The sequence below is a fragment of the Gadus macrocephalus genome, chromosome 1 (assembly GCF_031168955.1).
Source record: "Gadus macrocephalus chromosome 1, ASM3116895v1".
Taxonomy (NCBI): domain Eukaryota; kingdom Metazoa; phylum Chordata; class Actinopteri; order Gadiformes; family Gadidae; genus Gadus; species Gadus macrocephalus.
The window spans coordinates 7,219,030-7,244,084 of record NC_082382.1 but is presented as its reverse complement, the minus strand read 5'-3'; the positions used below and the strand labels follow the sequence as shown (position 1 = coordinate 7,244,084).

The 25,055-nt window shown below is 44.0% G+C and overlaps 1 protein-coding gene across 3 annotated transcripts; it reads right to left on the bottom strand.

Moving 5' to 3' along the window:
• Positions 1–255: 255 nt before the first annotated feature.
• snphb (syntaphilin b) lies at positions 256–24,839 on the bottom strand. 3 transcript variants are annotated; one of them, XM_060064172.1, is made up of 7 exons: positions 24,676–24,839; positions 11,466–11,620; positions 9,942–10,073; positions 7,784–8,050; positions 7,086–7,187; positions 6,602–6,751; positions 256–3,342 (listed from the first exon to the last, which is right to left on the bottom strand). In XM_060064172.1, the coding sequence occupies exons 2-7, from the start codon at positions 11,525–11,527 to the stop codon at positions 1,389–1,391; spliced, it is 2,667 nt and encodes an 888-aa protein (XP_059920155.1). In that variant the 5' UTR covers positions 11,528–11,620; positions 24,676–24,839; the 3' UTR covers positions 256–1,388. The 3 variants fall into 3 exon arrangements, with proteins under 3 accessions (XP_059920155.1, XP_059920162.1, XP_059920170.1); XM_060064179.1 differs by lacking the exon at positions 9,942–10,073 and having other exon boundaries at positions 24,676–24,838; XM_060064187.1 differs by lacking the exons at positions 9,942–10,073; positions 24,676–24,839 and having other exon boundaries at positions 11,383–11,610.
• Positions 24,840–25,055: the final 216 nt, after the last annotated feature.

Sequence of the window (25,055 nt, the reverse complement as noted above, 5' to 3'; positions counted from 1 at the left end):
CTTCAAGTAATTAATCCAATTCATAAAGTGAACAGTAGTGCAAACTTTTGCAGCAGATGATAAGCATTAGGATTCATTCAGCATTATCTCCTCGAGGTAAACAAGGGTTAAACAAATACAGAACAACATATAAATGAATATAGACTGACATAGTTGGTCTTCAGGGTGTTTAGAAATTATTTTCTGATGACTGCTGAGCTGACATATGGAGGAAGTTGCAGATCATTATACTTATAATTGATTATTACACTCACATTATCATATTGCAATAGATTCTTTGTATTTTAATAAAGCTGCATTTACACTCCTTATACCCACATTCACATAAGATCAAACACAACCCATTATTTACAATAAAAGCATTTGCTTACAACCACCAAATAGTACACTAACAACACGTGCGCTGTTTCCAATTATGAACGTGAACAAAAACAGCATTTCCCAAATTGAAGAGCTGAATTTATAATTTCAGTGACTTACTTTGACTAACTCTCATAAAGTTGGCTTAAAAGACACATCCACAGTGACAGATAAATGACACTAGAACAGCAGTAAGGTTGCAGTTAATATACAGCACAGGGTTAGGGGTTAAATCCTATGTTTTAATGCATTCAGTTGTGGATTAACATTTCAAACTAACCTAGCACACTACTGGACAAGCATCTGTTTGGTAAACAGACCTATTGGTGCTATCTGGTAAAGCTGCACAGATGTTTACATTTTGCCTTCTATGAATGTCAATACATAATGCTATTTGAGTTGAAACAGTATCAGTAATGCGTTCAAGCTTCATGGTGTATGGCACAAATTGGAACATTTAATTGGTGTCAACTACAATCTGTAATTTGGTAACATTACAATCTCCCTCCCAAAACTTGAAGCCATAACAATGGGTAGACTCTCATAGATTAGAAATCAATAAATCCTATATAATGTATTGCAAACTGGTTGTTTTTTATGCTTGTCTCTTTACAACTGAAGAAACTTCATTTGAGTTAAGACTTTAGGAACTTTAGTTAAGAACTGGTTATTAGTTCTTTCAGAACATTCCTGGCATTAATGCCTTGAGCTGTTCCAAACTTAGAGACGGTGAAACTAATAAGAGTATTTATCTGAGAAAAAGATCACTTATGGCATAGCTTGATTCCCTTCAAAATAATTCATTATTATGTCACTCAACTAGCCACAACAAAAATATATAATATTTTTCGATGTTCAGGGTGATTTTTCCTTTCACATCAAAGATTCATTCAGATAACCTAAGTGAGTCATTATTACCTGTACTCCTGTAATTTGCTGAATCAGACATGATATATTTTTGGGAGGGTAGTTTATCCTGCTACAGCTGGGTTCCTATTGTATTTTAGATGCTATTAGGTGCTCTTATCTCATATTTGCGTTCCCCCAAGGTCCCCCCCGCCTGCAGGGTAGTGTCTCAGGCCGCCCCCCCGGCGCAGTGAGTGTAAGGCTACAGTGCAGCATCCACGCAGCAGGGATCCGATGTGATACATGGGCTGTCCATTGCGGACAGGGCCACGGCAGAGCCACGCCACCGTCGGGACCATCGGTACAGCCACCGCAAGGAGGTCTACAAGAAAATGGCGGCTCCAGTAGCTTTTCTGAACTGTACCAGAGTCTGCCGCAGGTTCTGGTTCTACATTACCACCTATGGCTCCCTGTTTTTCAGAATCCAGTTCTGCACTGTCTTCAATATGGCTCCTCTCTCTGGTGAAGCCCACTATCTGTTCTTGGGTGGTACATCTCTTTGGCTGGGAAGTATGAGGCATTTCTACACCTGGTGACATCCCTGGGTTACTTGGATTGTCCGGTGTTGCCTCTGTCTGTGGGCATACCTTTAATTCCTCCAACTCAAGCCGTGTCTCACTACAACTACTAGGGATTCCCTCCCTAATCTCTCCTGGCTGGACTTCTCTAGTGCATCCTCCTAATTCGAGACTACCCTCACACCCTACTTTTGGTAAATCTCCCCCTACCGCGTCCAGATATTTCTTCTCTTCAGAGTAGGTGTTTCCCTGCAGAGATTGCACATAGGTGTTTTCATCCAACCTTTCTGGTTCTAAATCTATTCCTTTCTCAGAAGCGTGGGAAAACCTCTCCACAAACTCTGTTGGTTTTTCTAATACACAAGTTTCCTTCTCTTTTTCGTCATTTTCCTGTTTTGCCTCTCCTTCAACTTCCCCCTTGCCGTAATGAGGAATCTCAATGGAGCAGGACATCATGGACGACTGCGGTAAGGCTGAAAGCAGAAGAGTTTTGGAGACAGTGATTGGTTCATTGGCTGCGGTTATTGTGGTAATGGAGTCCATTTCTTCTTCACCCTCATCCGACATCCAGGTGGAAGTGGGACTGCAGGCCTGTGAGTGGAAAGTGCGTTGCTCTGTGATGGTGTCCAGGTCAGAAGGGTTACCAGTTGTGGTGGGAACAGGGCAGCTTTCTGTCTGGATGCCCATCTCTCGCAGGTGGTGCAAGTAGAGGTGGTGGTGGTACAAGCAAGGGTGGCTAACACTGCTCACTCCGTCCAGGGCACGATGGAATGGGGACAGTCGGTCCCCTGTGCACAGCTTCTCATAGGTGGAAGAGTGGGGCATGGTGTGGGCAAGGTTGTGGGGTAAAGTGTGAGGCAGAGTGTGGGAATAGCCTTCAGGAAGGGATGGGGTTAAGGAATGGGGAAAGGTCTGGGAGTAAGAGTTGAGCAATGAGGCCGTCTCCTCTGACAGAAAGGCAGCCTCCAGCAGCAAGTCAGCTCGGCTAGGGATGTTGCTTTCCCCGCAGCACACAAAGTCACTGTCCTGAGTGCCATCCCCCGACATGCAACGAAGCCCTGATCCCTTTCTTCTTCGGTCTGCAAATACTTGTTCGCTCAGCTTGTTGTATGTGGAGCTCCGTTTCAGCGAGTTGGCAGGAGACACATCACATGAACACACTGCCCTTCCTCCAAATGGAGGTCTTGGAATGGCTCCGGGACTCTCCCCCGATACAGAAGCAGGGGCTGAACCACCGACTCTGGCACGGCATACAGGCACACCCTCACCCTCCTTGGCCATGCTAGTCTGGGCTATCTCCATGTTGAGCAGCAGGTTCTCCAGCTTGTGGTTCTGGGCATTAATTTCCATGAAGAACTTCTGGACCCCTTCATCCCCACTAAGCCCCCCGGCATCACTCAGGCTATTGTGAACGGTTTCAACAACATCCTTGAGCTGCTGGATCTCGTGCCGTGCGTCTTTCAGGGCCAACTGGGCCTCCACCCTGTGACACTCTTCCTCGATCCAGTCCTCCTGCATTCTTGACAGCTGGCCTCTAAGCTCATCGATCTCTGTGTCTCTGAGGGGGAGGGAGTGAGGGAGGAGATGGAGAAGGAGGAAGGTTATTAAAAGCTGTAAATAAGTTTCAAGAGTTGTAAAGAGAGAGCAAAAGAGAGCATCAAACAAACAAAAAACAACAAATCGCTGCTCCCTCCCTCCCTTTTTTTGTCTGGCAATGAGATTTGTTGCATTTCACGCACCTGTAATTGACAGGAAAGTTGGATCCCTGAACCAAACAGAGTAGAGATGCCCTGATTGGTAAACCATTTGATGGGATAGGTGTCTAAATGTGTGAACACAGAGTAAGTGTCATTCATGAAATTATTTCTTTATGCTCAATAAAATGGCAATTTGTTAATCTCCCAGACCGGAAGTCTCAGAAGCAGAGAGCAGGGCTAGCTAACTTGTAAGTAACCATGAACAAGTGATTGACAGCAAACAGAAATATCTGATCTGAACAAGGGACAGCCCTCTCTGGCTTCTTTTCCAGCTCCTCAGAAGTTGGCTGAATCAACACATTTTTTTGATGCTTTTCTTTCTACAATTTGGGGACCAGTGGAGGGGCTTTTGTCACGAGTAATAAGCCCTTTGTATCGGGCCTTGCGATTGGTTGGCGATTGGTTATGGCAGATCCAGAGTGGCACTGGGCAGGTCCAATCATTTTAAAACGTCTACAGACACCCGCCTCCAAGTGAGTGAACGTTTGTCAATTGAGCAGTTCCAGACCTTCTGTACAAATGAAATGAAGTACGATGGTCTGGTAGGACCAGGCTAGTCCAAAGTGGGGCTGAGCAAAGAAAATGGACCAGTCACCACTTGGGGGAGGTGGACGATGCTGAGGCCTTCCTCGAGACCTTCCAGGGAGTGGCTGAGATCTCGAGATGGCCTCGTCAGGAGTGGGCTCACCGTATCCTGCCACTCCTGACGGGGGAGGCCCAGCTCGGAGCCCACAGTCTGCTGGCTATGGCCCAACGGAACTTCGACACCGTCGCCAAGGCCATCCGGGACCGGCTTGGCCTAAACCCGAAGAACATCGACGCCAGTTCCGCTTGTTGATGTTCACAGAGGGGGACCGACCCTTCGCCTACGCCCAGCAGCTGCGGGACCAAGCGAGGAGGTGGTTGGTCCCGGACCAGAACACGCCTAGAGAGGTTTATCAAGGGGCTTCCCGCCAGAACCTCTGCCTGGGTCCGGTACCACCGGCCGTACCGCTAGGCGGTCGGCCTAGCGGAGAGCCACCTGGCCCCCCCTCCGACGGCCCAGCGACCACCAACACCAGGCCCGCGCACCGGTGCAGCCGCCCTGCAGCGGAACAGACCAACCCCGGTGCCGAGGGCGAAATGGGGGGCCTCCGGTGCAGAGCGGGCACGTGAATCGCCTCTCCCCCCTCTCTGCAGATGGGCGCTCAGACGGCAGGGGAGGGGTGTTGGCGGTGCGGACGGCCTGGCCACTTTCGGCGGGAGTGCCCTATGATGGAGGTGGGTCAGGTCGTCCGCGTCACCAGTGCCCCGTCTCCTCCCCACAGTCCCGGCGAGGCGTACGGTATCCCGGTGAGGATACAACGGGGTACGTACCAGGCGCTGTTGGATTCGGGCTGCATGCAGACCATGATCCATCAGCGCCTGGTGCGATCCGAGGCCTTGGTGGAGGCATCAAGCGTTCCGGTGAGGTGTATGCACAGGGATGTTCACGAGTATCCCTTGGTCCCCATCGAAATTCGTTATGGGGGGAAAAAGCATAGAGTCAAGGCGGGGGTTAGTTCTGAGCCTCACGCATCCCCTGATTCTAGGGTTGGATTGGGCTGGGTTTCCACAGGCTGTTAGGGGGACCATGGGGGTGCGGATACGACAGGTAGGGACATGCAAGTCGGGTGCTGTGTTCTGTGCCAATGCGGGGGCGTCCAACGCTGTTCAGGGACCGGGGGAGGCGAGGGATCCTCAACCCGAGGTCCCAGCACCGAGGTTCCCACCGGTGGAGGATTTCCCCCTCGAGCAGTCTCCTGACTGCTCGAGGGGTACTCGGGTACAGCCAAACGCAGTGCTGACTTGCTCACACTTTGTGGTAGTTAGGCATTGGCTTTATCGGGTCGGTCGTGACACCCAGAGTGAGGAGATTGTCACCCAGTTGCTGGTACCTAGGAGCTGCCGGGAAATGGTTTTCCAGGTGGCGGGCCATTTGGGGTACGATAAAACACTCAACCGGATAATGGCTCGGTTCTATTGGCCGGGGATTCGGGCAGAGGTGCGCCTCCTGTCCCGAGTGTACCTTACGTTGGGTATCCAGTCTTAGATTTTACCGTTGGGGGTAAATCTGGTTACCAACAAGGGGGTGGTTGTTAGTCAAAGACAGCTGTATGGGCATCAAATACATCCTAGTGAATGTGATCACAGATTGCTGGGATTGCACCAGGGCAGTTCAACACCATATCCCCACTGGCACACTACCCCTATCTGTGAAAGCTATTGGTCAAATAGCAACCGGAACGTAGATTAAAGCGCTGTTCTCGCACAGACATCGATAATAACAACATATTTCCCGATACGGTGTCCTAACCTGTCCTCAACTTACTACACCCCTGATGTAGTGAAAATCCGATTGCATGTTAAATCAAAACCGCATATCCGTCGAATATCAAACCGGCTTCTAACTTTTAGCTGCTGATGCAGTCTGCTCCGGTAGAGCTGGTCTTTATCACGTCTCCTCCCGTCCTATTAACTGTATTTATGGGACAGAGCCCGATTAAATCTGGATAATTTTGTAAATTGGGTGTTATAGTTAAAGTTTTAAACTACATGTCCGAGTTATTTGAATCACAGCAGCTCCGCTAGCTCGATGCTAAAGCACCAATATGACCAAACACAATGGCCAGAGGACCAGCATCCTTTCTTAACCGTGCAAACAGTTTTACTTGTTCTAGAATTGTTCATTATTTGAGGGTCTTAATGTTTATTTTCTTCAACTTTATCACAGTATTGAAGGGGAGATTTGGAGGTACCTGGTCAGGGCTTGGTCAGCCTACAAATCCCAGCTGTGGAGACTGCAGAGAAACTGCACAGAGCGGACACTAACCCACTGCGCGATGTGACCTGGGAGTGCATCTTTTCTGTGTCATTATTGGAGGTAAAATTCCGGTCCACTGAAGGGGTTGTTTTGTCTGTGGGACCTCTGTGTAAGGGCTATTTATGGTCCAAATGTGGCCGTTTGTAGATGTCTTTTATTTTTTCAACAATTTGTCAATCTGGGGTTAATTCATGTTTCAAAGACCTTTGTTGTCTCACCTGTCCTGCAGTCTGTCGATGGTCTCTTTTAGCCTGGCCCGCAGGTGTCGTATACACACCTCCTTCTGTTGTAGGGGGGTGAGGTACTGCTCTGGGGGAGGAGGCCGGAGTCCATGGTTATCCGTGCATGACGTGTACTTCTGGTGACGTCTGGGACATGGTATGAGGATATTTTCAGTAGTAGACATTTAGTTTCTCTGACAATCTGTATCTTAATTCAGTTTAAATAACCCATGCTATGCTAACCCTTAATGACTGATTAGTAAATATTTACCGGCTACATTATATGTTCTGATGCATAGTACTGCTTGATAAAAAAGGATTTGCGGAAATATATTCCGCAAAAAGTACTATTTCACATTATCTAACAATATCCAAGTGATAGTATATAATTCTTAAGTCAAAGTGAAAAACTTTAAGTCAATTAATTTTTTTCTTTAACTTGAAGGCCCAAGTTGAAGTGTGGCCCAGATGGGCATCTTACCCCTTGGTAGGGCTGCAGTCACTGCCCTTACATGAGCCACTGCTGCTACTGTGGGTGGCATTGACAAACGGATCTCTATTACTGGCCGGAGCTGATGGCCGCCTGGTCAAAGGGGAGAGGATAAAAAAGGAATATGTTGCTAATGGACATCACTACAAGTTAATAACACACTTCTAGACAGTATAACAACAATGAAAGAATTTGATGCAGATCGAACTAATCTAGATAATGTGAACATGCTCCAGCAAAGTCTTTTCTATGCATATTGAACTTAGACTTGAAGAAAAAAATAAGAAAATGTTTGCAGAGGCCACACAACATCACAAATCATATGTCAACACCAGACATTGGATATGTGCCATGCACACTGCCAAATATAGTTGTGTTAGTGATGCCAAGTGCAAAACCGACCACTGGGGGAAAAAAAGAAGGAAAAAAGCTGTATTCGTCAGAACAATAACAAAATAGTATGAATGAAATCCCTTTAACTGCAAGGTGGGGAGGTGGGACTGAACATGCCATATTTACAAATGTATTAATTTCACAAATGATCTTATCAAGTCCATATATTCCCACAATGACAGAGACTTCATCTTTGAACATTCCAATGACAGTTGAAGATGTATTTAGCCTGAAGAACACATGCTTTGTTGGCTCATGGTTTAAAAAATAGAAGAGGAGGAACGGCGTCAACAAACCGCTTTCGGGGAGTTGAGGGAGCTTTTTCCGAATGACTGTGGTGCTCTGGAGACCTGGATGCATAGCCTTTAGATGGCGACTTGGTGGAATCATAGTCTTTAGATGGTGGCTTGCTGGACCCATGACCTTTAGATGGTGACTTGGTGGAGGCATAGCTTTTAGAGGGGGTCTTTGAAGACGCATAGCCTTTTGTTGGCCGCATCGAGACCATGTAACCCGTCTCCATTGGGACGTAGTCTAGCTCAATGAACTTGCAGTAGTCGAACCTGCCCATGCAGAGACAACAGGATGTTACATGGCTGTAGATTGAATGTCACCTTGAACAAGAAAGGTTAATATTCCCAAAATAGTAGTGATCAGTGAGGACAAGCATTAACCTAAGGTGGTAGGTCGCAGCCAAACACACCGAGGTCAAGAAAGCAAAGCCAATGTAGGACTGGATTTACGTCATCTTTCAAGAAATTATAGAAGTGATAGACAAACCCTTCCAAATGTGTTTGTATATTAAATACCCCGGAGGTGATTATGGAATATGAAGGGTTTGGTTTCCGTTTGTAGTCGAGTAGTATTGACCAATCCCGTTTGAGCTTGCTTTTGTTGAGTGGGGAGCAACAGTCTCGGAACCCATCCGCCACGCCTGATTTAGCTTTAATTTATATTTTGAGTGTCTGTTTGCAGAGATAAGCCTCAATGTATTCTGGATGGGAATCATAGACAAAAAATCTCAAAAACAATGACTGGCAGGGAAGAGGCAGTCCTGGCCCGGATATCCGCTATCTGCTGTCCACCAGAACCACAGAAATATGGCCTGATGTCCCAAGAGGTCAATCATGGCAAGACAATAGCCCATGGTTTCCGAGATTGCTAATATCTTGCCACGGTTTGCTGTGCGTTTCATATACAATATCGCTCATTATCATGCTCATAATGCTTGCTTAGTACTGTCTAACCCAGAGACAGTACTAAAGAAGTATTACAAAGTGGTCGTGGGTCGTAACCATCCGGATAACCCCTTCTTCCTAGTCCTCTCAGCCCAGAACGCGTTCTCTCTAGTTTGTCTGTCCTGGGCTCCACTAGAATCATGACGGTGCCACATGGCGGTCTCCGTGGGATAGGACCTTCTCTCTGGGTAGATATAAAGGGCTCAATATAAATTGACCAGATTAAACACTATTATACACAAACATAATTATGTATATTATATTCCATTTATGGCATGCCTGATACGCTAGATTCCACTTCATTCTACACAGTACACCTTGAACTACAACTAAAAGGTAATAATGTAGTGACATGCAGACAGCGTCAGCGACAGCTTCGACAAGTGCGTGTGGGAGCAGCCTGATTAAAAAACATGACTAATTATACGAGAAATCAACATACTAGGGAGATTTCAGTAAACGGTAAATGGAGCAGTGGAATATAAATGTGACTGTCTGTGGAGAACCCACAAGTTGATCTCAAGCCAGCCTATAGACAGTTCAGTGTGTTTTATTCATAAAACCATAGAATAATATACTCAGCTTTATAAATAAAACCATTGGTGCTTTGATTTTGGTTTTAGAACATCCAAGCAAACAGTATGTATGAGCTTCAAGTGGGTTAACATAAACCAGGTCAAAGTGGAATCAGTTTGAACTTGTGGTGCCCAGGGTAGAGATTTGGTCTAAAATGCTCATCTACAAGAATACAGTGGAAAGGCTGGCAATGCTCATCAGGTGTTGGCCGTTCCATCAAATCTCAAAGCTTTGCCTTATGCCTTTTAGGCATTGCCCTAAACCATTGTCTCATATGCAAACACTACAGCCCAATGTAAAGACAAAGTAAAGGGACATTTCCTTATGATTAATATAATAATCAAATGCAGGCCCTTAAAGAACTGGCAGTGTACTCTCCTACTGGAGTAGAAGAGAGGGGGAACTGTTATGGCCAACACCACAAATTCAACCAATATGAAGCTACTTAAAACCACTGCTATGTTATTGACAGAGTAAAAGATAACCAAAAGAGTTATCAGATGTCAATGAGCTTTGTTGTCACAGAATAAGTTTCTGATAACCCATAAGCCCCTGAAGTGCTCTCTGACCACGTCAGTGTTTTGTGTTTTAGCATCTATGGAACTACAGCTAGTAGTGGTGTGACTGCAATGCGTCTCACGCAGGTTGAGCGGGCACAGGAGTATCAACTGGAGCTGTGGTGGCTGTCGACTTCTTGTCTGACACCGGCACGGACACAGACACCGGCATTTGCTGCCAGCTGCGTTTGCGTTGCATCTTCAGAGGGTGGAATCTGAGAAACATAAATTAAAGAGAGCAGGTTCCCTGAAGACTCTGCCCCCACATTAGGAATTGTCTATAGCCAGACTATGCTGAAATAACTTCCAAGGAAACTATAGGCATTGATTATTCAAATCCTGATTTACATAAATACAACTGTCATTCAATTGTAACTCACAACCAGTATATATAATATATCTCGACAATTATAACCTTCCTAATTTATCATCACAAACAACCTGATTCACAAACCATAAACTAAAAACATAAACTAAATCATAACTCATTCAATACAAAAATGTATCTGAAAAGTAAATTGCTTTGAATGAAGGGTACTAAATAAACAATTTGAACAAATAAAAGAAAGTAATCCTGCATCAGCATTGCGTTAGGAGACCTCTGCGCCATTTAAGACCAGATGAATCCTTGTCGTAGCCAAAGGGAATGGGCTGTTGTCTATGTAAGGTGGACTCATCGTGCGATGCTACCCCCGCTGCTTGGAGAATAGCAGACGAGGCATTGAAGCTGGCTAGTGCTACAACACACAGCCAGTCTTTAGTTCATACCCGTCCGGCTGGAGCTATCCAACTAATTATTAGACAAGTTAAAAACAAATCACGCCTTTCTTTTCCCCCTCCACATGCACTTTTGGCCAAGGCAGGCAGAGGGGTGTGTGGACCTGCGTCCACTAGACACACGAGGCAGCGGCTCGTAGCGATGGGAACCTGGGAATCACGCTCAAAGACGGTGACATCCAGGGCAGTTACAGACATCTGTAGCCGGAACGAGCAATATAATAGACGACTGCATTCTGGATTGTATATATCGCCTTCACTCCTCACGTGTCACTCTGGTCCGTTCTGAATCTCTTTCCAGTCATGTGTGTGGCTCATACGGCAGCGGTTGTCAGACAATGTAATGCAAGGTGTATGGGGGGAGGGTGTAATGTATTTTAAACATATGATTCCTAGTCATTGCTATTATTGTTTAGCATCATCATTCATTCCCCCCCCCCCCCCCCCCCTCCACTGAGATAGCCAGTGTGTGGTTAGCCGTTCTGGTGTATACTGGCTACTGTGCATCAACCAGGGGGCCGTGGATAAGGTTTCGTACTCCCCCCCCCCCCCCCCCCGCCCAACTAAGACACACACACACACACACACACACACACACACACACACACACACACACACACACACACACACACACACACACACACACACACACACACACACACACACACACGTAGTGATTGGGTTGTCTCGAAAAGCGCTATATAAATGTAATTCATTATTATGTTTTATTTTATATTATTATTTCACCTTGACCAGGCTGCAGGGAAGACTTCAACTGGTCTCCTTCAGTATCCTGGTTTTGTGATTACAACCTCTTCTCCTTGGCTCACCTGTGTGGGCCTGCAGCAGGCCTCCGATTGGCTGGAGCAGCAGCAGGAGCAGATGCAGACATGAGGCCCGACGTTTTTCCACGTCCTCTCCTGCTCCTTTGTTTCTCTTCTGACTTCTCTCTCTCCACAGCTTCAGGTCCGGAGCGATCGCCAGCCTTACATGCAACAGAATGATGGACATTAAGTTGCTGTCAGCCACACATGAGAAACACAATAGAAAGGTAAAGAAAGAGAGAAAGATGCAGAAGGCGAAAGAGAAGGCAAAGAAATGTGAACAATGCAAAGGCACTGACACAAGCCACGGCACAAGACTAGGAGAATAGATTTGCCAGCCCAGGCCCTGGCACCAAAGGGCGTTAATTTGTCTATGGATGTCTAAGCATTTGACCACAATGCTCAGTCAAACTGACTCTTCTGGCACAGAGACATAATCCAAATCAACAGAAAGACGAGCAACAGTCCAACTTTTTAAGCAGACAAGTGGAAGTGCACAGGCAGATTTATGACCATAACGTATGATTATTTATTATAACACAGTAACAACAGCACGTAGTAGGAATACCAAGAGAGCCCCCTGGTGGCGATCAACCTTATATACTTTTCAGGAACAACCAATAGATTACCTCCACCTTACGTTATTAAGTACCGATCACATTGATCTGTGCACAAAATGGATAAAACCTTACTGGTTGATAGTCTGTGTTGGTAGTACCACAGTCAGAATTAAACCTGCCTCTCATCCCTCTGGAATAACTAACAAACATTTCCCAACTGCAGAATAAGAAGAATATATTGGTTGAGAATGCAACTTAATCATTATATTTTCTAGTAACTTGGAAGTTAAAAGGTGCTGTTGGTTGATTCAAGAGTTGTAAAGAGAGACATCAGAAAAGAGCAAAAGAGATTACGATTTTTCGAACTAAACAGGCACAAAAAGTCTCATCCCTCTGTACTCCCTCACTACGTTTCCCTGCCATTGAGAAGTTTTGCAATTAACCCACTTGGTATTGACAAGCAAATTTGATTATCCGAGCCAATTAAGGAAGAGCGGGCCTGATTGGTCAGAAATGACAAGTCAGCGGTCTAAAATGTAAATTGGCTCATATAATCGCAGAATTTGTGAGAGTAAAACTCTTAAATCGTACCTATAGCACCTTAAATGTTAAAGCCAAACATTACTTTTAAATATTGATTAAGTAGCTAAAATGTTGCGGCTGAATGTGTGAATGTGTGTGTGTTTATAAAGCTGCGTGCCATTTACAAATGCTTTTTGTTACACAACAGTTTGCATTATATCTATAAGCTGTACGTGCACTGTGTTAGAGTGGATCAGATAACCCTTCATTCAATCAATCAATCAAGGATTGATTATGGCTCGATCTGTTGTACAACAGAAATAGCATCCCTATGATAGTAGGGCCCAGAGCCTCTGATGACATCAAACTTTTTGGTGTGTCCTCAGTTACTTCGGCAATGCATTTTGATTAGTCGCAACACAGCCTCATTGCTCGTGGAACAAGAGATCATTCCTTAACGCAAAGATATCTGCCAAAAAGATGTGAATGATTCACAATCAAGGCTGGTGTCATAAATGTGGGTGATTGGGTGTTTGAAGATTTTTTTTTTGTGAATGCAACTACTTTTCTAAAAGAAAAGACAGAAACCGATAAACCAGGGACCAGGTCTCACTCAAACACAGTGAAATAAACACGTACACACAAGCAGCGGTTGTGTGTGTAGTGTAGAGTTTGAGTCACTGGAAGCTATGTTGAAATGCTTTAGCACCTTATGCAGTCTACATCCCTTATCCCAAATGATATCAACAATGAGTGTTGATGAGAAGTTATTCAAGCTGTCTCTGTCCTTTTCCAAGCCTGTCACGGGTCCCCGGTATTTTTGAAACAGGGTATATTACTGCTGTCTCGGGCAGCAAAATATTGTGTGCAAGTTCAGTAAAAGTGCTCACTATAATAATGTTGATGCATGGATGTGTTAGTTGCTCGGATGTGAATTGTAATTAAGTGAAAGTAATTTTTTTACTTGAGTCTGATCCGCATTCCTCACGTCAAAGTTCACCACTCGCCCCTGCCTTGCATGCAGATTGCTTCAAAGCATCATTCAAACTGTGTAGAGAACGTTGTTTAGTGAGATACAGTCACCCATAATGCTTCAGCGTATTGAAGAGCAGCTTAACTTAAAGCAAACAAAGAAGGCTTATGGAATAACCCTAACCCCATAACCAAGCAATCCCTAAAAAAACAGAACTCAGGTCAGGTTTTTAAAAGGAAGAGCTGAATGAATTTGGGTGAAGAGTGGAGAGGAGCAGAAAGAAAAGGGATGGATGAGGATGAGTGAGGCAGAGGGGCATTTTAGAAACGGGTTTGGAGGGAGCAGGAAGAATTCAAAGTAAAATAGTCTTTGTCCCCAAGGAAAATGACATGATACCATTTATTTCTGAGCTGTTGTGCACATCGCTCCAGTTACCGGAGGACCTTGATGTGCGCATCGAGCGAGCGCACCGGGTGCTCACAATGAGACCAAAACATGCTTCTGCCCCACCGAGATCGATCATCGTCCGTTTCCTGGACTACAGTGTTAAGGATGCTGTACTTCAACAGGCATGGAGGCAAAGAGGAGTTACATTTGAGGGGGAAAAAAATCTTCTTTGACCAGGATTACACCGCAGGCACACAGCAGAAGCGCAGACAAGTGAGGGAGGTGACCAAGCAACCTAAAGAGAAGAAAATAAAGGCCCAATCTCCATTCCCTGCTCAGCTGAGACTCTACCTGGAATCAGGAGTAAAGGTGTTCACTACACTCACAGACGCCACGCCTACACTCGAGGACTTGGGGACTCACGTCAAGGTAGACAACAGAGAGAAACTGCAGAAGGAGTTGATGCAAGAATGCTGGTCCAGAGCTTCGAGGAGACCAGAGAAGGGACCACCTCCAATGACAGATGCAGACTTACAAGCTTTTGTTCCAAGGAAAAGACTAGATGGAAGAACAAACTGACACGTTAAATGAAGAGTGTATAGCAGAGGGCTGGTGAATAATTTTTAGTGATTTATTTTGTTGAAGAAAGTGGGCTACTAAGTATATTAAGCTAGTTTTGGTTATTAACATATAAGATGAGAAAAATGAATGCATAGTTGTATTCGCACTGTTTTTGTTTGCATCCCGGAGTGAATTAGTCACTACTCTCCGCCCTTTTGAAGAGGGACAGGTTGCTTTAGATGTTCTTGCAACCTGCTGGGGTTTTGGAAGTTTCTTTAGTGTTTTATACTTCGGTTAGGTTGTTCGTCTACCTAGTCTTATGTAACGTTCATTCAAGGGAATCTTTTGGATGGATTGCAAGGGCCAATCGATCTAGATCTGGTAAAAAAGGAAAAGTCCACCCTAATATAACACAATATTAATTTGAATATAATAACTTACAATGTCTGTGGAAGGAAGGAAGAAGATATTTAGTCAGCTAATGAAGCTACATTGCTCGATTACAACAAACTCATCTAGTTGAAGAGGAACATAAGGAATTTAAAAGAGAATGGGTTGATCAAATATTAAGGGCATTATGTGGCAAAAAAGGGGAGTTGCAATTTTAATCAACAGAACAGTTTTCCCCCCAGAAAAAAATTATACAAGACAAAAAGGGACGATGTGTAATGGCGGTGGATTCTATAGGAGAAACTGAGCTATATATACTAAATCTTAATGCCCAAAATGAGGATGATTAGGGAAAGGATTCCAGTTTATTTTCGAATGCCCATGGCAGTTATTCTTGAATTGACTTTATTTGTCTCTCACATCAATACATATACAAAATACTTGAATGCCATATTGAACCTATCCAAAAAACTATTTTAAGGAATATTTTGACATAAACGACAATGGGAAGGTAACACCCTTTAAACCTTATGGGATGGTGCTAAATCAGTTATCAGGGGAAAAATTATACAAATCTCATCTAGGGTAAAAAGAGCACGGTTGGAAAAGCAGAATTGGAAAACAAAATTAAACAATTAGATACAGATCATAGAAGAACGGGTGATGAGAACACTCTGAAGGGGAACTGAAGGGGGTTAGAAAGAATTTAGACCAGATTTTGGGGGCTTGTCGCGTTGTCCTGCATACTACAGTGAGGGTTTCAGTGCGCCCTAACAATGAATCCCTGCCCCCTCCTTTGTCCTTCAATTTTGGAACATGTGTGGTTTTATTTGGCTTGTTTCGTATAATTTAATTAATTAATTAAGGGCGCCACCAGAGGGCGCCCCTGACACATTTGTCGACCTAGGCGACCGCCTAGGTCATTTTTTTTTCTTCCTCCATGGGCCCCTGACGGCGTCTGGGCCCCGTTGCAGTGCACCGGCTCCGCCGTCCTCCCATTGACTCCCATGTTAAAAGTAGAATATCTTAAAAAGTATAAAATATTTAAGTAATCAGAAAAGAGGCACGCGATTCCAAGCTATTCTGAAAAAATTTAATGGAGTCTCTAGGTGAAAAATTGAGGAAGGAGATAGGTCCCAAAGTTTGTAGAGAGTAATAAAGAAGGAAAGAAAGAATAAAACTTATGACGAACAATAGTTCTCCTAATTTGAAAAATAATAAATCACCAGGGACCGATGGACTCCCAGGATAGTTCTACAAATGTTTTGTTGAGGAACTCACACCAAAATTAGTTGTTTAATTACGCACTGTCAGGTGATCCACCAAAAACATGGTCGGAGGCCATTATTTCTGTAATTCACAAAGGGTAAGGAATGGATCCGGTCAATTCTGAGGGATATCGACCAATCAGTCTAATGTGTAACGATCAAAAACTATTGAGCAGTATCCTAGCAAAAATAATGCAAAAGATTATAACAACATTTATAAATCCAGAGCAAACAGGCTTCATCCCCGGTATACAAGGAGCCAATAATATTAGAAGAACACTCAAAATCATATCACGTGCCAAAAAAAACACACAACAATTCATTGCTAATTAGTTTTGATGCACAAAAGGCCTTCAACCAGGTTATTTGGTGCTTTCTCTATCAGACCCTTTTTAGATATTTAGGAATCATTATTACCCCTAACACACCACAACTTTTCAAAGCTAACAATGGGAAGTTAGTGAAAGAAATCAAAGCAGACCTTTCAAGATGGGATGTCCTTCCTCTTTCTTTAGTAGGAAGGATATAAACTATAAGAATCAATGTATTGCCAAGGTTGATTTTTCTGTTCCAGTCTCTGCCCTTAGAGGTCCCATTTCCACATTCAAAACACTAGACAATTGGCTCTCTAAATGTATTTGGCAAAACAAAAGAACAAGAATTAGACTTCAGAGCCCAAAGGAGAAAAGTGGTTTAAACCTGCCTAATATGAAAAAGTACTATTGGGCAGCTCAGCTAGACCACTAGTTGCTTGGATAACTCAGGACAGGGATACAATATGGGTGAGAATGGAACAAGACTCATGCCCTGATGTACTTCTGGAATCATTGCCATTTTTAAGTCAAGAGTTAAATTAGTAATAAATCGATAAAAGTTAGAGTGTGGTCAACAATAAGGAAAAAGTTGATTCTTCCTACTTCAATTTCAAGAGCGATGAAGATAGCACTGAATGTAGATTTTGTACCTTCTAGACTAGATGCTAGATTTAAGAAGTAGGCTGAAATAGGACTAACAACGATAGATAAACTGTTTGAGCGAGGAGTTCTGAAATCCTTTTACCAACTCCTAAAAACCTTGACCTTCACACATATGACTTCTAGTTATTTGCAATTAATAAATGATCTACAGAAGCATAAAGATTGGGAAAATTAAAGGAAAGCCCATCAAATATAGAAATCTTCTTCATATTGATGATGGAAGGCCTGACTAAAAAGAAGGTTATATCAAACATTTATAAAGTACTTCAAGAGGAGAGATAACAGTTTGGATATTAAACATAATTGGGAACTAGAAATGAATACAATTATTTCCAATGAAAAATGGGAACAGGCATGTAGAGATGTACATAAATTGACGAATAGTCCAGTGTGGAATGAGTTTGAATGGAAGGTTAAGATGAGATGTTTCAACCCTTCTTATCATTTCAAAATTCAGCAACACTTCCAACATGTGCTGGTGGGGCTGTGGTTTGGTGGGAGACCATACACAAATATTTTGGGACTGTCCAAAATGATCTACGTATTGGCTTGAAATACAAAAAAGAAATTAAACAGATAATAGGGCGATATTTACCCCTTGACCCAACACACTTCATTCTAGGAGTGCTACCCGATAACCTGTGGGATAAAAACCTAATTTATTTATTAAAAGTCCTTCTTCTGATACCCAAAAAGATGATTATGGTCTCCTGGCTAAAGCCGCAGCCACCGTCACTGAGCCAATGGAGGGAAGGGTCTGGCGAACACAAAGCTTGCGTGTTGTGGAAGGATGTCACAAGCTCTGTGTTTGCCAATCTACCTATCGAGTCGTAAAGACAAGATGGCGTCGACGGGTGAACTACTGATGGTATTGCGTGTATAAAATGTCCTTTTAATTAACAATCTGTACACTTACAAAGTTATCAATGCCTTGTTCTATATGCTAAGACCCTTATTATATTACCAAAGAAGTGTCGGTCTACTTCTAGCCTTGTAAGTGGTTTAAAATTTAGTTTTTACCATGAGACATGCCCCTATCGTTCCAGGTTTATAGCGTTTTGGTAGAATCAGCTCAAAACAGCCTATTTAATAATGCGTCTATATGCGCTTTTTTGCTCCCAAACGAACGGTGCACCCTTCTTCTGAAATGAATGATCTCCAGCTCAGCTTCCTTTAAATTCTCCACGGATAAATTTCACCTCGTGAAGCCAGTCTTGAAGCTCTTCATGGCCTTAAGATCTTAAGATTCCTCTTGAAACACAAGCACATCAAGTGCTTCTTAACTTGAGGTTCATGCGACTGCCCTCATTAGACAGAACCAAGAAGAAACGTACTCCAGGAACTGATGAACTATATCAGACTGCTCTGTGGCTGAGGTAGCGCGGAACACAGTGTTCCAAACCTCTGGGTCCTCCGTGGTTAGGGTGGGCCGTATTCTCTGGCCATTCATCCACTGACCCGATGAGAAAATCTAGCCCCTTTATCCAAGTTTTGTTGCTCTTTAACAAATCCACCTTAAGTTCTAGTCAGCCGGGATAGACAGAATGCCTCTTCTGATGGGTAGTTGGTCTTAAACTTGAAGTTATCAGACTGGATAGAACACTGGACTCTGAAAGCCCTCTTGACTGGTCTGAGTCCAAGTCTAGGTCTTCAACCTCTCTCAACCTCAACCTCTTCCTGTCCGGCTGTTGCCCACCGATTTCATGACCCAGAATCCTCCTGTTTCAAGGATGTCTCTCAAGTCGGGTTACAGAGACATCGCCACCTAATCTGAGCTGACTGGCGTCAAGCAGTAATCAAAAAAGAAATTAAGCAAACCTTTTTTGATCATTGTGGCTTCAAATTGGTCTCTGCTGTCCTCTGCATACTTACAAAGAGCTAGGCTGGCACATCTGGAAGACAAAGTTGCTCCGAACAGATGTGCTGCCATTCTGTATTCTACCAAGTCTAGGCTGAAGTCACCCGATGGCCACCAGAGAAACCTGAGAAGGGTGGCATCCTCGTCCTGTACCTCAACCTGGTGGAACGTGGATTCCTCATCGGCCACGATGGCCACCTCTTCTTGCCTGATCCTGGTAATGACGCCGAGCATAGGACTCTACGAACCTTCACTAAATTGACTTTGACAATGATGTCTTCCATGGCACAGATTTGAACTGAGTATTCTAAATAAACTTCTGCCTTGAGTTGAGGACACTCTGTTTCAGCTACTCTTTGGTTGTAAGACATCTTCATGACTCTGTTCCTTAATGTTAGACTGATATTGTGAAGTCTCTCAAGGAGTCTAGCAGACTGCAAGACCATTTCCATAAACTGTATGTCGTTCAGTCTCTACTTCTGCGTAGTGACTCTAGAGAGAGAGGTCATGTTTCCCGAAGCTCCGCTAGGCATTCGAAAAAACTACTTAATTCATCGTTCAGATCTACTTTATCTTATTTAATTTCATGATCATAATACCTAACAATATATTGTTTGTTTCGTCGTCCTCCATCGCTCGATTCAACAATACATTTTGGCACTTTTCATGACTCCCGGATCAGACCGCAGAAAAAGCCTTGGACTTTCCTATCGCCAACATGCCTCTGTACTCGGATATCTCAGGCACGGAGACTGGGAAATGCACAGACTGCACCAAACTGCAACAGACAGTGGCTTTATTTGAAACGAGACTAGCGGCATTAGAAAAATGCATAGAACTCCTCCAGGATACAGTGCCGATGGGTGAGTTTGCTGAGCTCACTCAGATACAGCAAGATGATCAAAGTTACACTGTATCCTTCCCGAAGCTGGACAAGAGAGAGACAGTTCCAGCTGCGTCTCACTGGCACAGAGTCGGCGCTAAGCCAAAACAACATACCAAAGTGAATCAACAAGTTCACTCAACGCCACTGAAATTAACCCTGCCACTGAAGAACCGGTTCCTGCCACTTCAGGAGTCCACGAACGCGCCTGCCACCCATGCACCCCTGAGCCCCGAGATGCGTCCGGACGGACAGTGCGGACAGAGACGGAACAACCAGTCGCCATGGAGGCGAGCTGCGCATGCCTCGGCCACCAGTGCACCCCTGACCCCTGAAATGTGTCCGGACAGACGGTACGGACAGAGATGGACGCCACGGAGGCGGGCTGTGCATGTGTCTGCCACCGTCCAACAAGGGCCCATCTCAGAGAAAGCAGATGAACCAGACACTCTGATTATAGGAGACTCAATCATCAAGGATATAACCGGTAAGAAGATCAAAACATGCATCTTCCCATATGGAATGGTTAGTGATATCAACCATAAACTAGCCAAAATCATATTGGAAAACCCCAAAATCTCACAGATTATTGTGCATGCAGGATTTAATGACATTCAAAGAGAACAGTCAGAACTTCTGAAGAGGGATTACACTGATCTATTGGATACACTGGACAAAATACACATCAAGTCATTCATCAGTGGACCCATACCAGCAGTTGACAGGGGAATAAACAGATTCAGTCGTCTACTTGCACTGAATACATGGCTTTCCAGAGTCTGCAATGAAAGAGGAAGGGGCTTTATTGACAATTTCAACTTATTCTGGGGGCGCAAATATCTTTTCAGAGCAGATGGCCTACACCCAAACAGGTTAGGCTCAAAACTGTTGAGGGACAATCTTCTCTTCTCGCTTTCCCACAAATCTCCATGGTCTGACGCACAGGCCACAGTCAGAGCACAGGTTGAGAAGAAGCGAGACTACAGCCTCCACCACACATCTACTCTGCCACTATCTGACACACAGATAGCAGACAGCCCACAGACCTTGAAGATAGACAACAGCCCGCCCGACGCCATCGACACTGTGCCTTCCCCCATCGCTGACGCTGGCTTGGCGAGGAACGGCCACCCCCCTCCATGGTGTGACGCACAGGCCACAATCAGAGCACAGGTTGAGAAGAAGACCTTGAAGAGAGACAACAGCCCGCCCGACGCCATCAACACTGTGCCTTCCCCCATCGCTGATGTTGGCTTGGCGAGGAACGGCCACCCCCCTCCTACTCTGCCACTATCTGACACACAGATAGCAGACAGCCCACAGACCTTGCCATGGTCTGACGCACAGGCCACAATCAAGAGCACAGGTTGAGAAGAAGACATGTATCAGCCGGATTAGCAAGGCACTGAAATTAACCCTGCCACTGAAGAACCGGTTCCTGCCACTTCAAGAGTCCACGAACGCGCCTGCCACCCATGCGCCCGACGCCCTCAACACTGTGGCCGGCTTGGCGAGGAACGACCACCCTCCTCTGCATTACTACGATGACCCCCAGCCTCATCTCTCCCATAGCTATCTCTCCAGCCCCAATGTCTCCTCCCTTTGTGGTGACCTCCAGCCTCATCTCTCCCATAGCTATCTCTCCAGCCCCAATGTCTCCTTCCTTTGCGATTTTCTAGCCTGCGAGGTTACCTGCCTGCGAGCTTGGGGTTCAAAGGGCTTAGCGGCCGGAAAGGTGCTCCAGATGAGACTTGAAGACCCTTAACCTCATCTAGTACCCTGAATTTAGCATATGAGGCTGCTGAAGCGGTTTGTAACTCTAGATCTTCTCTCTGTAACTTCAGCTTGATTTCATGTTTGTATATCACTTGTCACGCAGCACATGCAGATGAAGACGGTCTGAGGATGACTCTCTAGACCCCTGTTTTGGAGGTGTGACAGACACAGCAGTTATGGCATCTGAAGGCTCAACCTCTTCATTGTTCTTCCTAGCCTCAGCAATACGTAGTTGAGCCTCTTACATCTCTGCTTCAAAATCATCACCTGAGGCTCAAACCATCTATCCTGATCCTCATCCTTCTCATCATCTGAAGTCTCCGGAAGTAACCCTCAACTGAGATGTTAAGCTCGCCAATCTCTCCAAATAGCTTATGCAACTCAACATCCAACCTTGCCTGAACACTTTCTAGGTTACTGTCATTGTTATCATCCATTAACTGACGCATCTGGTTCATTTTGCTCATAAACTGACCCAGCTTAACCCAGTTTAACAATCTTTGATCAATAGTCTTTGTAGTGACTTTAATTGGTCTAGCCCAAGCCGCTAAGGTGGAATCTGAATTATTCATCTTGACTTTAAGAACATTGCAAAACAATGTTTTGCATTGAATTCGCAAATTGTTTTCCAAATTCAATGTTTTAAATACCTTAGAGCTTTAACATTAGCTCCCTTGGCTTAATAAAGTCTCCAACATGGAAAAGGAAGAACAATTGTGCCTACTTTCAATTTTTAAGTCACGGCAAAGTCCTTAATTGCTTTGTTTCCTTCCAGGACTCCAATATTTAATAATTTCCTATTCCAAAAGGAGCGTATCCTTCTTACTCATATTGGGGCCCACTGCTGTTCAAGTGGTAGTTTAAACAGGTAGTGCCGTACCCAGCAGATGCTCTTCTCTGTCTCCCCCCCTTGGGCAAGACGATCCCTTGATTTCCCCGGCTCTACACTGGTTGGACTTGCAGACCTGCCATCTATCTCCAGTCATCATGCTGCCCTACTTAAACCCTGGTTCTCCACCCACTTATCGGCAGATCGCTGTTTCAACAACAATGGTAGATAACCAGTCCCAGCATACTGAATTTGTATTTCTTAAATATATTTTATGTTCAATGTCACCTTCTGCTCTTAATCCCTGTGTTCTCCTTGCCCCAAGTTCACCAACCCTGTTCCTGCCCATCCATCCTGTGTGGTCATCTACCTGCCTACCTGCCAGTAGCACTGACATCCTGTCCTCCATCCTTGCCTGTCATACAGGCAAATCCATCCTTGCCTGTTTATTCCCTACCTCTCACATCCTCCCTACAATAAACCTCTGGTTTAATTCAACCTCCTTTGTCTGCGTCTTCGCTTAGGTTCCCCGCGTTCGATCATAACACAAGTCATTTTTGTGTATATTGCTATTTTTTCCATAAGACTCCCGTATAAAAGTTATGAATTAAAAATAATTGCATTCAAAGTTACAAAGGTAACAAAATATGTCCACAACAAAAACCTCTTTCAAAAGAGTAAATCCAAAGTTTAAGTCATCTCCTAAATCACATTACTGCAACTACGATAAGAAAACTGTGTTACGAAACACTGCAAACTAACCGAAAGGCAAATCAAATTATGCTGTATTGCATTGTTTCTTGTAAAGCCTAATAATCGAATGATAAAAGGCTATTTCCAAAGTTGAATGTGTCTGTTTTTCTTTATTTTGCATATTAATGAAACTATCCTAGGCTAGCATATGTTTCTATGTAGTGTCATCCGAATATCACTGACACAAATAATATTATTTGACTGCATAAAGAAATGCCCTCATTTGCCTGCTTGTAATTCTAAGAAGGCTAGAATTGTAGTAGTTTTTTTTATCATCATTTAGTCAGTCAAAGATTATGACTCAAATTCGCTTAACGTACCACTGTATGGAGTGAACCCCATGGCATGTTAACAGTTTCATACCCTTAGATTTTGGGTTAAGCAGTTAATGGAACAACAAATCATTTCAATCTTGACGGCTGTCTATTTGTTGTCTCTGCTTTCTATAACAAATAGAAGATTAACAACATCTCTTTAAACTCCATGGCATTATCAAGGTGTAATTATGTTTCTCTTTTCATAAGTTGCATTGACAATATTGCCACTGTGTCAGAAATAATTATTAGTGTTCAACCATAAAGTTGATAATTAATAAGGGCATTGAAGGATTGAAGGATAGGCCTACTTGCTGGGTAGGCTATACTGTATGTAAGAAATATCTTGCTTAGTCAGGTTAGTTGGGTCAGAAATAGTCCTATAATTCTAAGTCTAAGTCAATATAGCCTAGGCCTACAAAGAAAGAAAGAATGAGATAAGGGTTTCAAGATTCAATTTAATCTTGCTAAGTTTTTACATGAGTAGTTGTAAAGATCTAAATGATTGACAGATCACATCAAAATAAATAGATCCTAACATCGCACTCCAATGTGAGATATGTAGCAGCAAGGCATCCACATCCTCGGCAGGCTATATATTTAAATAGCATAAATATTACTAATCAAGGCTTATTCCGTGGTAGTCCCACTGGGACACGGAATAAGCCTTGATTATGTTGCCTTAAGCAAATCAGGGTGATGTTGCAAGGTCAAACACCCAAGCACCTGTCACGACTCAGATCTAACACAAGAACAAGCTCTCGTTCGGCCAACAGTATAATTGGTACCCGCTGTCCTTTCATTTTTGGATGATTGTAATGATAGCAGGTCCTCTGATACACATCCGGATCAAAATAAACCAGGATTCTTCTTGTTATGGTGATGAACATACATCTGCACACTGAATGACAAGGCAGGCAGTTAACCTGCTGAGCATCGCGGATCCAATTTATTAAAGATAAAGACCAGTACATGCAGCATATTAACCGCAGTCTCTTTGCCACCTATTGCTCATTCCTCTGTTATCTAATATATTATATTGTTATCTTCCAGTCGTCACCAGTCCTTCACACGCCCTACACACATCCTTGCAGTTTCAGCTCTTATTATGATGCTGCGGCAAACCACCGCAATGCTCATTTAGGAAAATATGCGACATGCTTACCTGCAGCTCTTCAGTTGCAGTCTATGTCCAATAATGACATTTTTATTATTTTTTGTTGATTCGACTTTCATCGGCAAGGACTCCGCAGAGCGGTGATCCTCGCTGGGCGCCCAGACAGAGGACGGCGATGTGCTACCGGGATACAAGAGCACTGAAGAAGCTGCGTGATGTAAAACAGGATTTAAAGGGACACGCCACTCCACTTAGGAGTGGGACTTGTTGTCTGTGGACGAGGCTGAGGATCATGAATAAGATGATGAGGGTGGCGCCCCCAAGGGTTGGCCATGCAGACATTATTCAGATACACGTCTCCTGAAAATAAAATGAATTCACTCCTTCAAATTAAAGCCGTATATTTATATTATTATGGAAAAATCCAT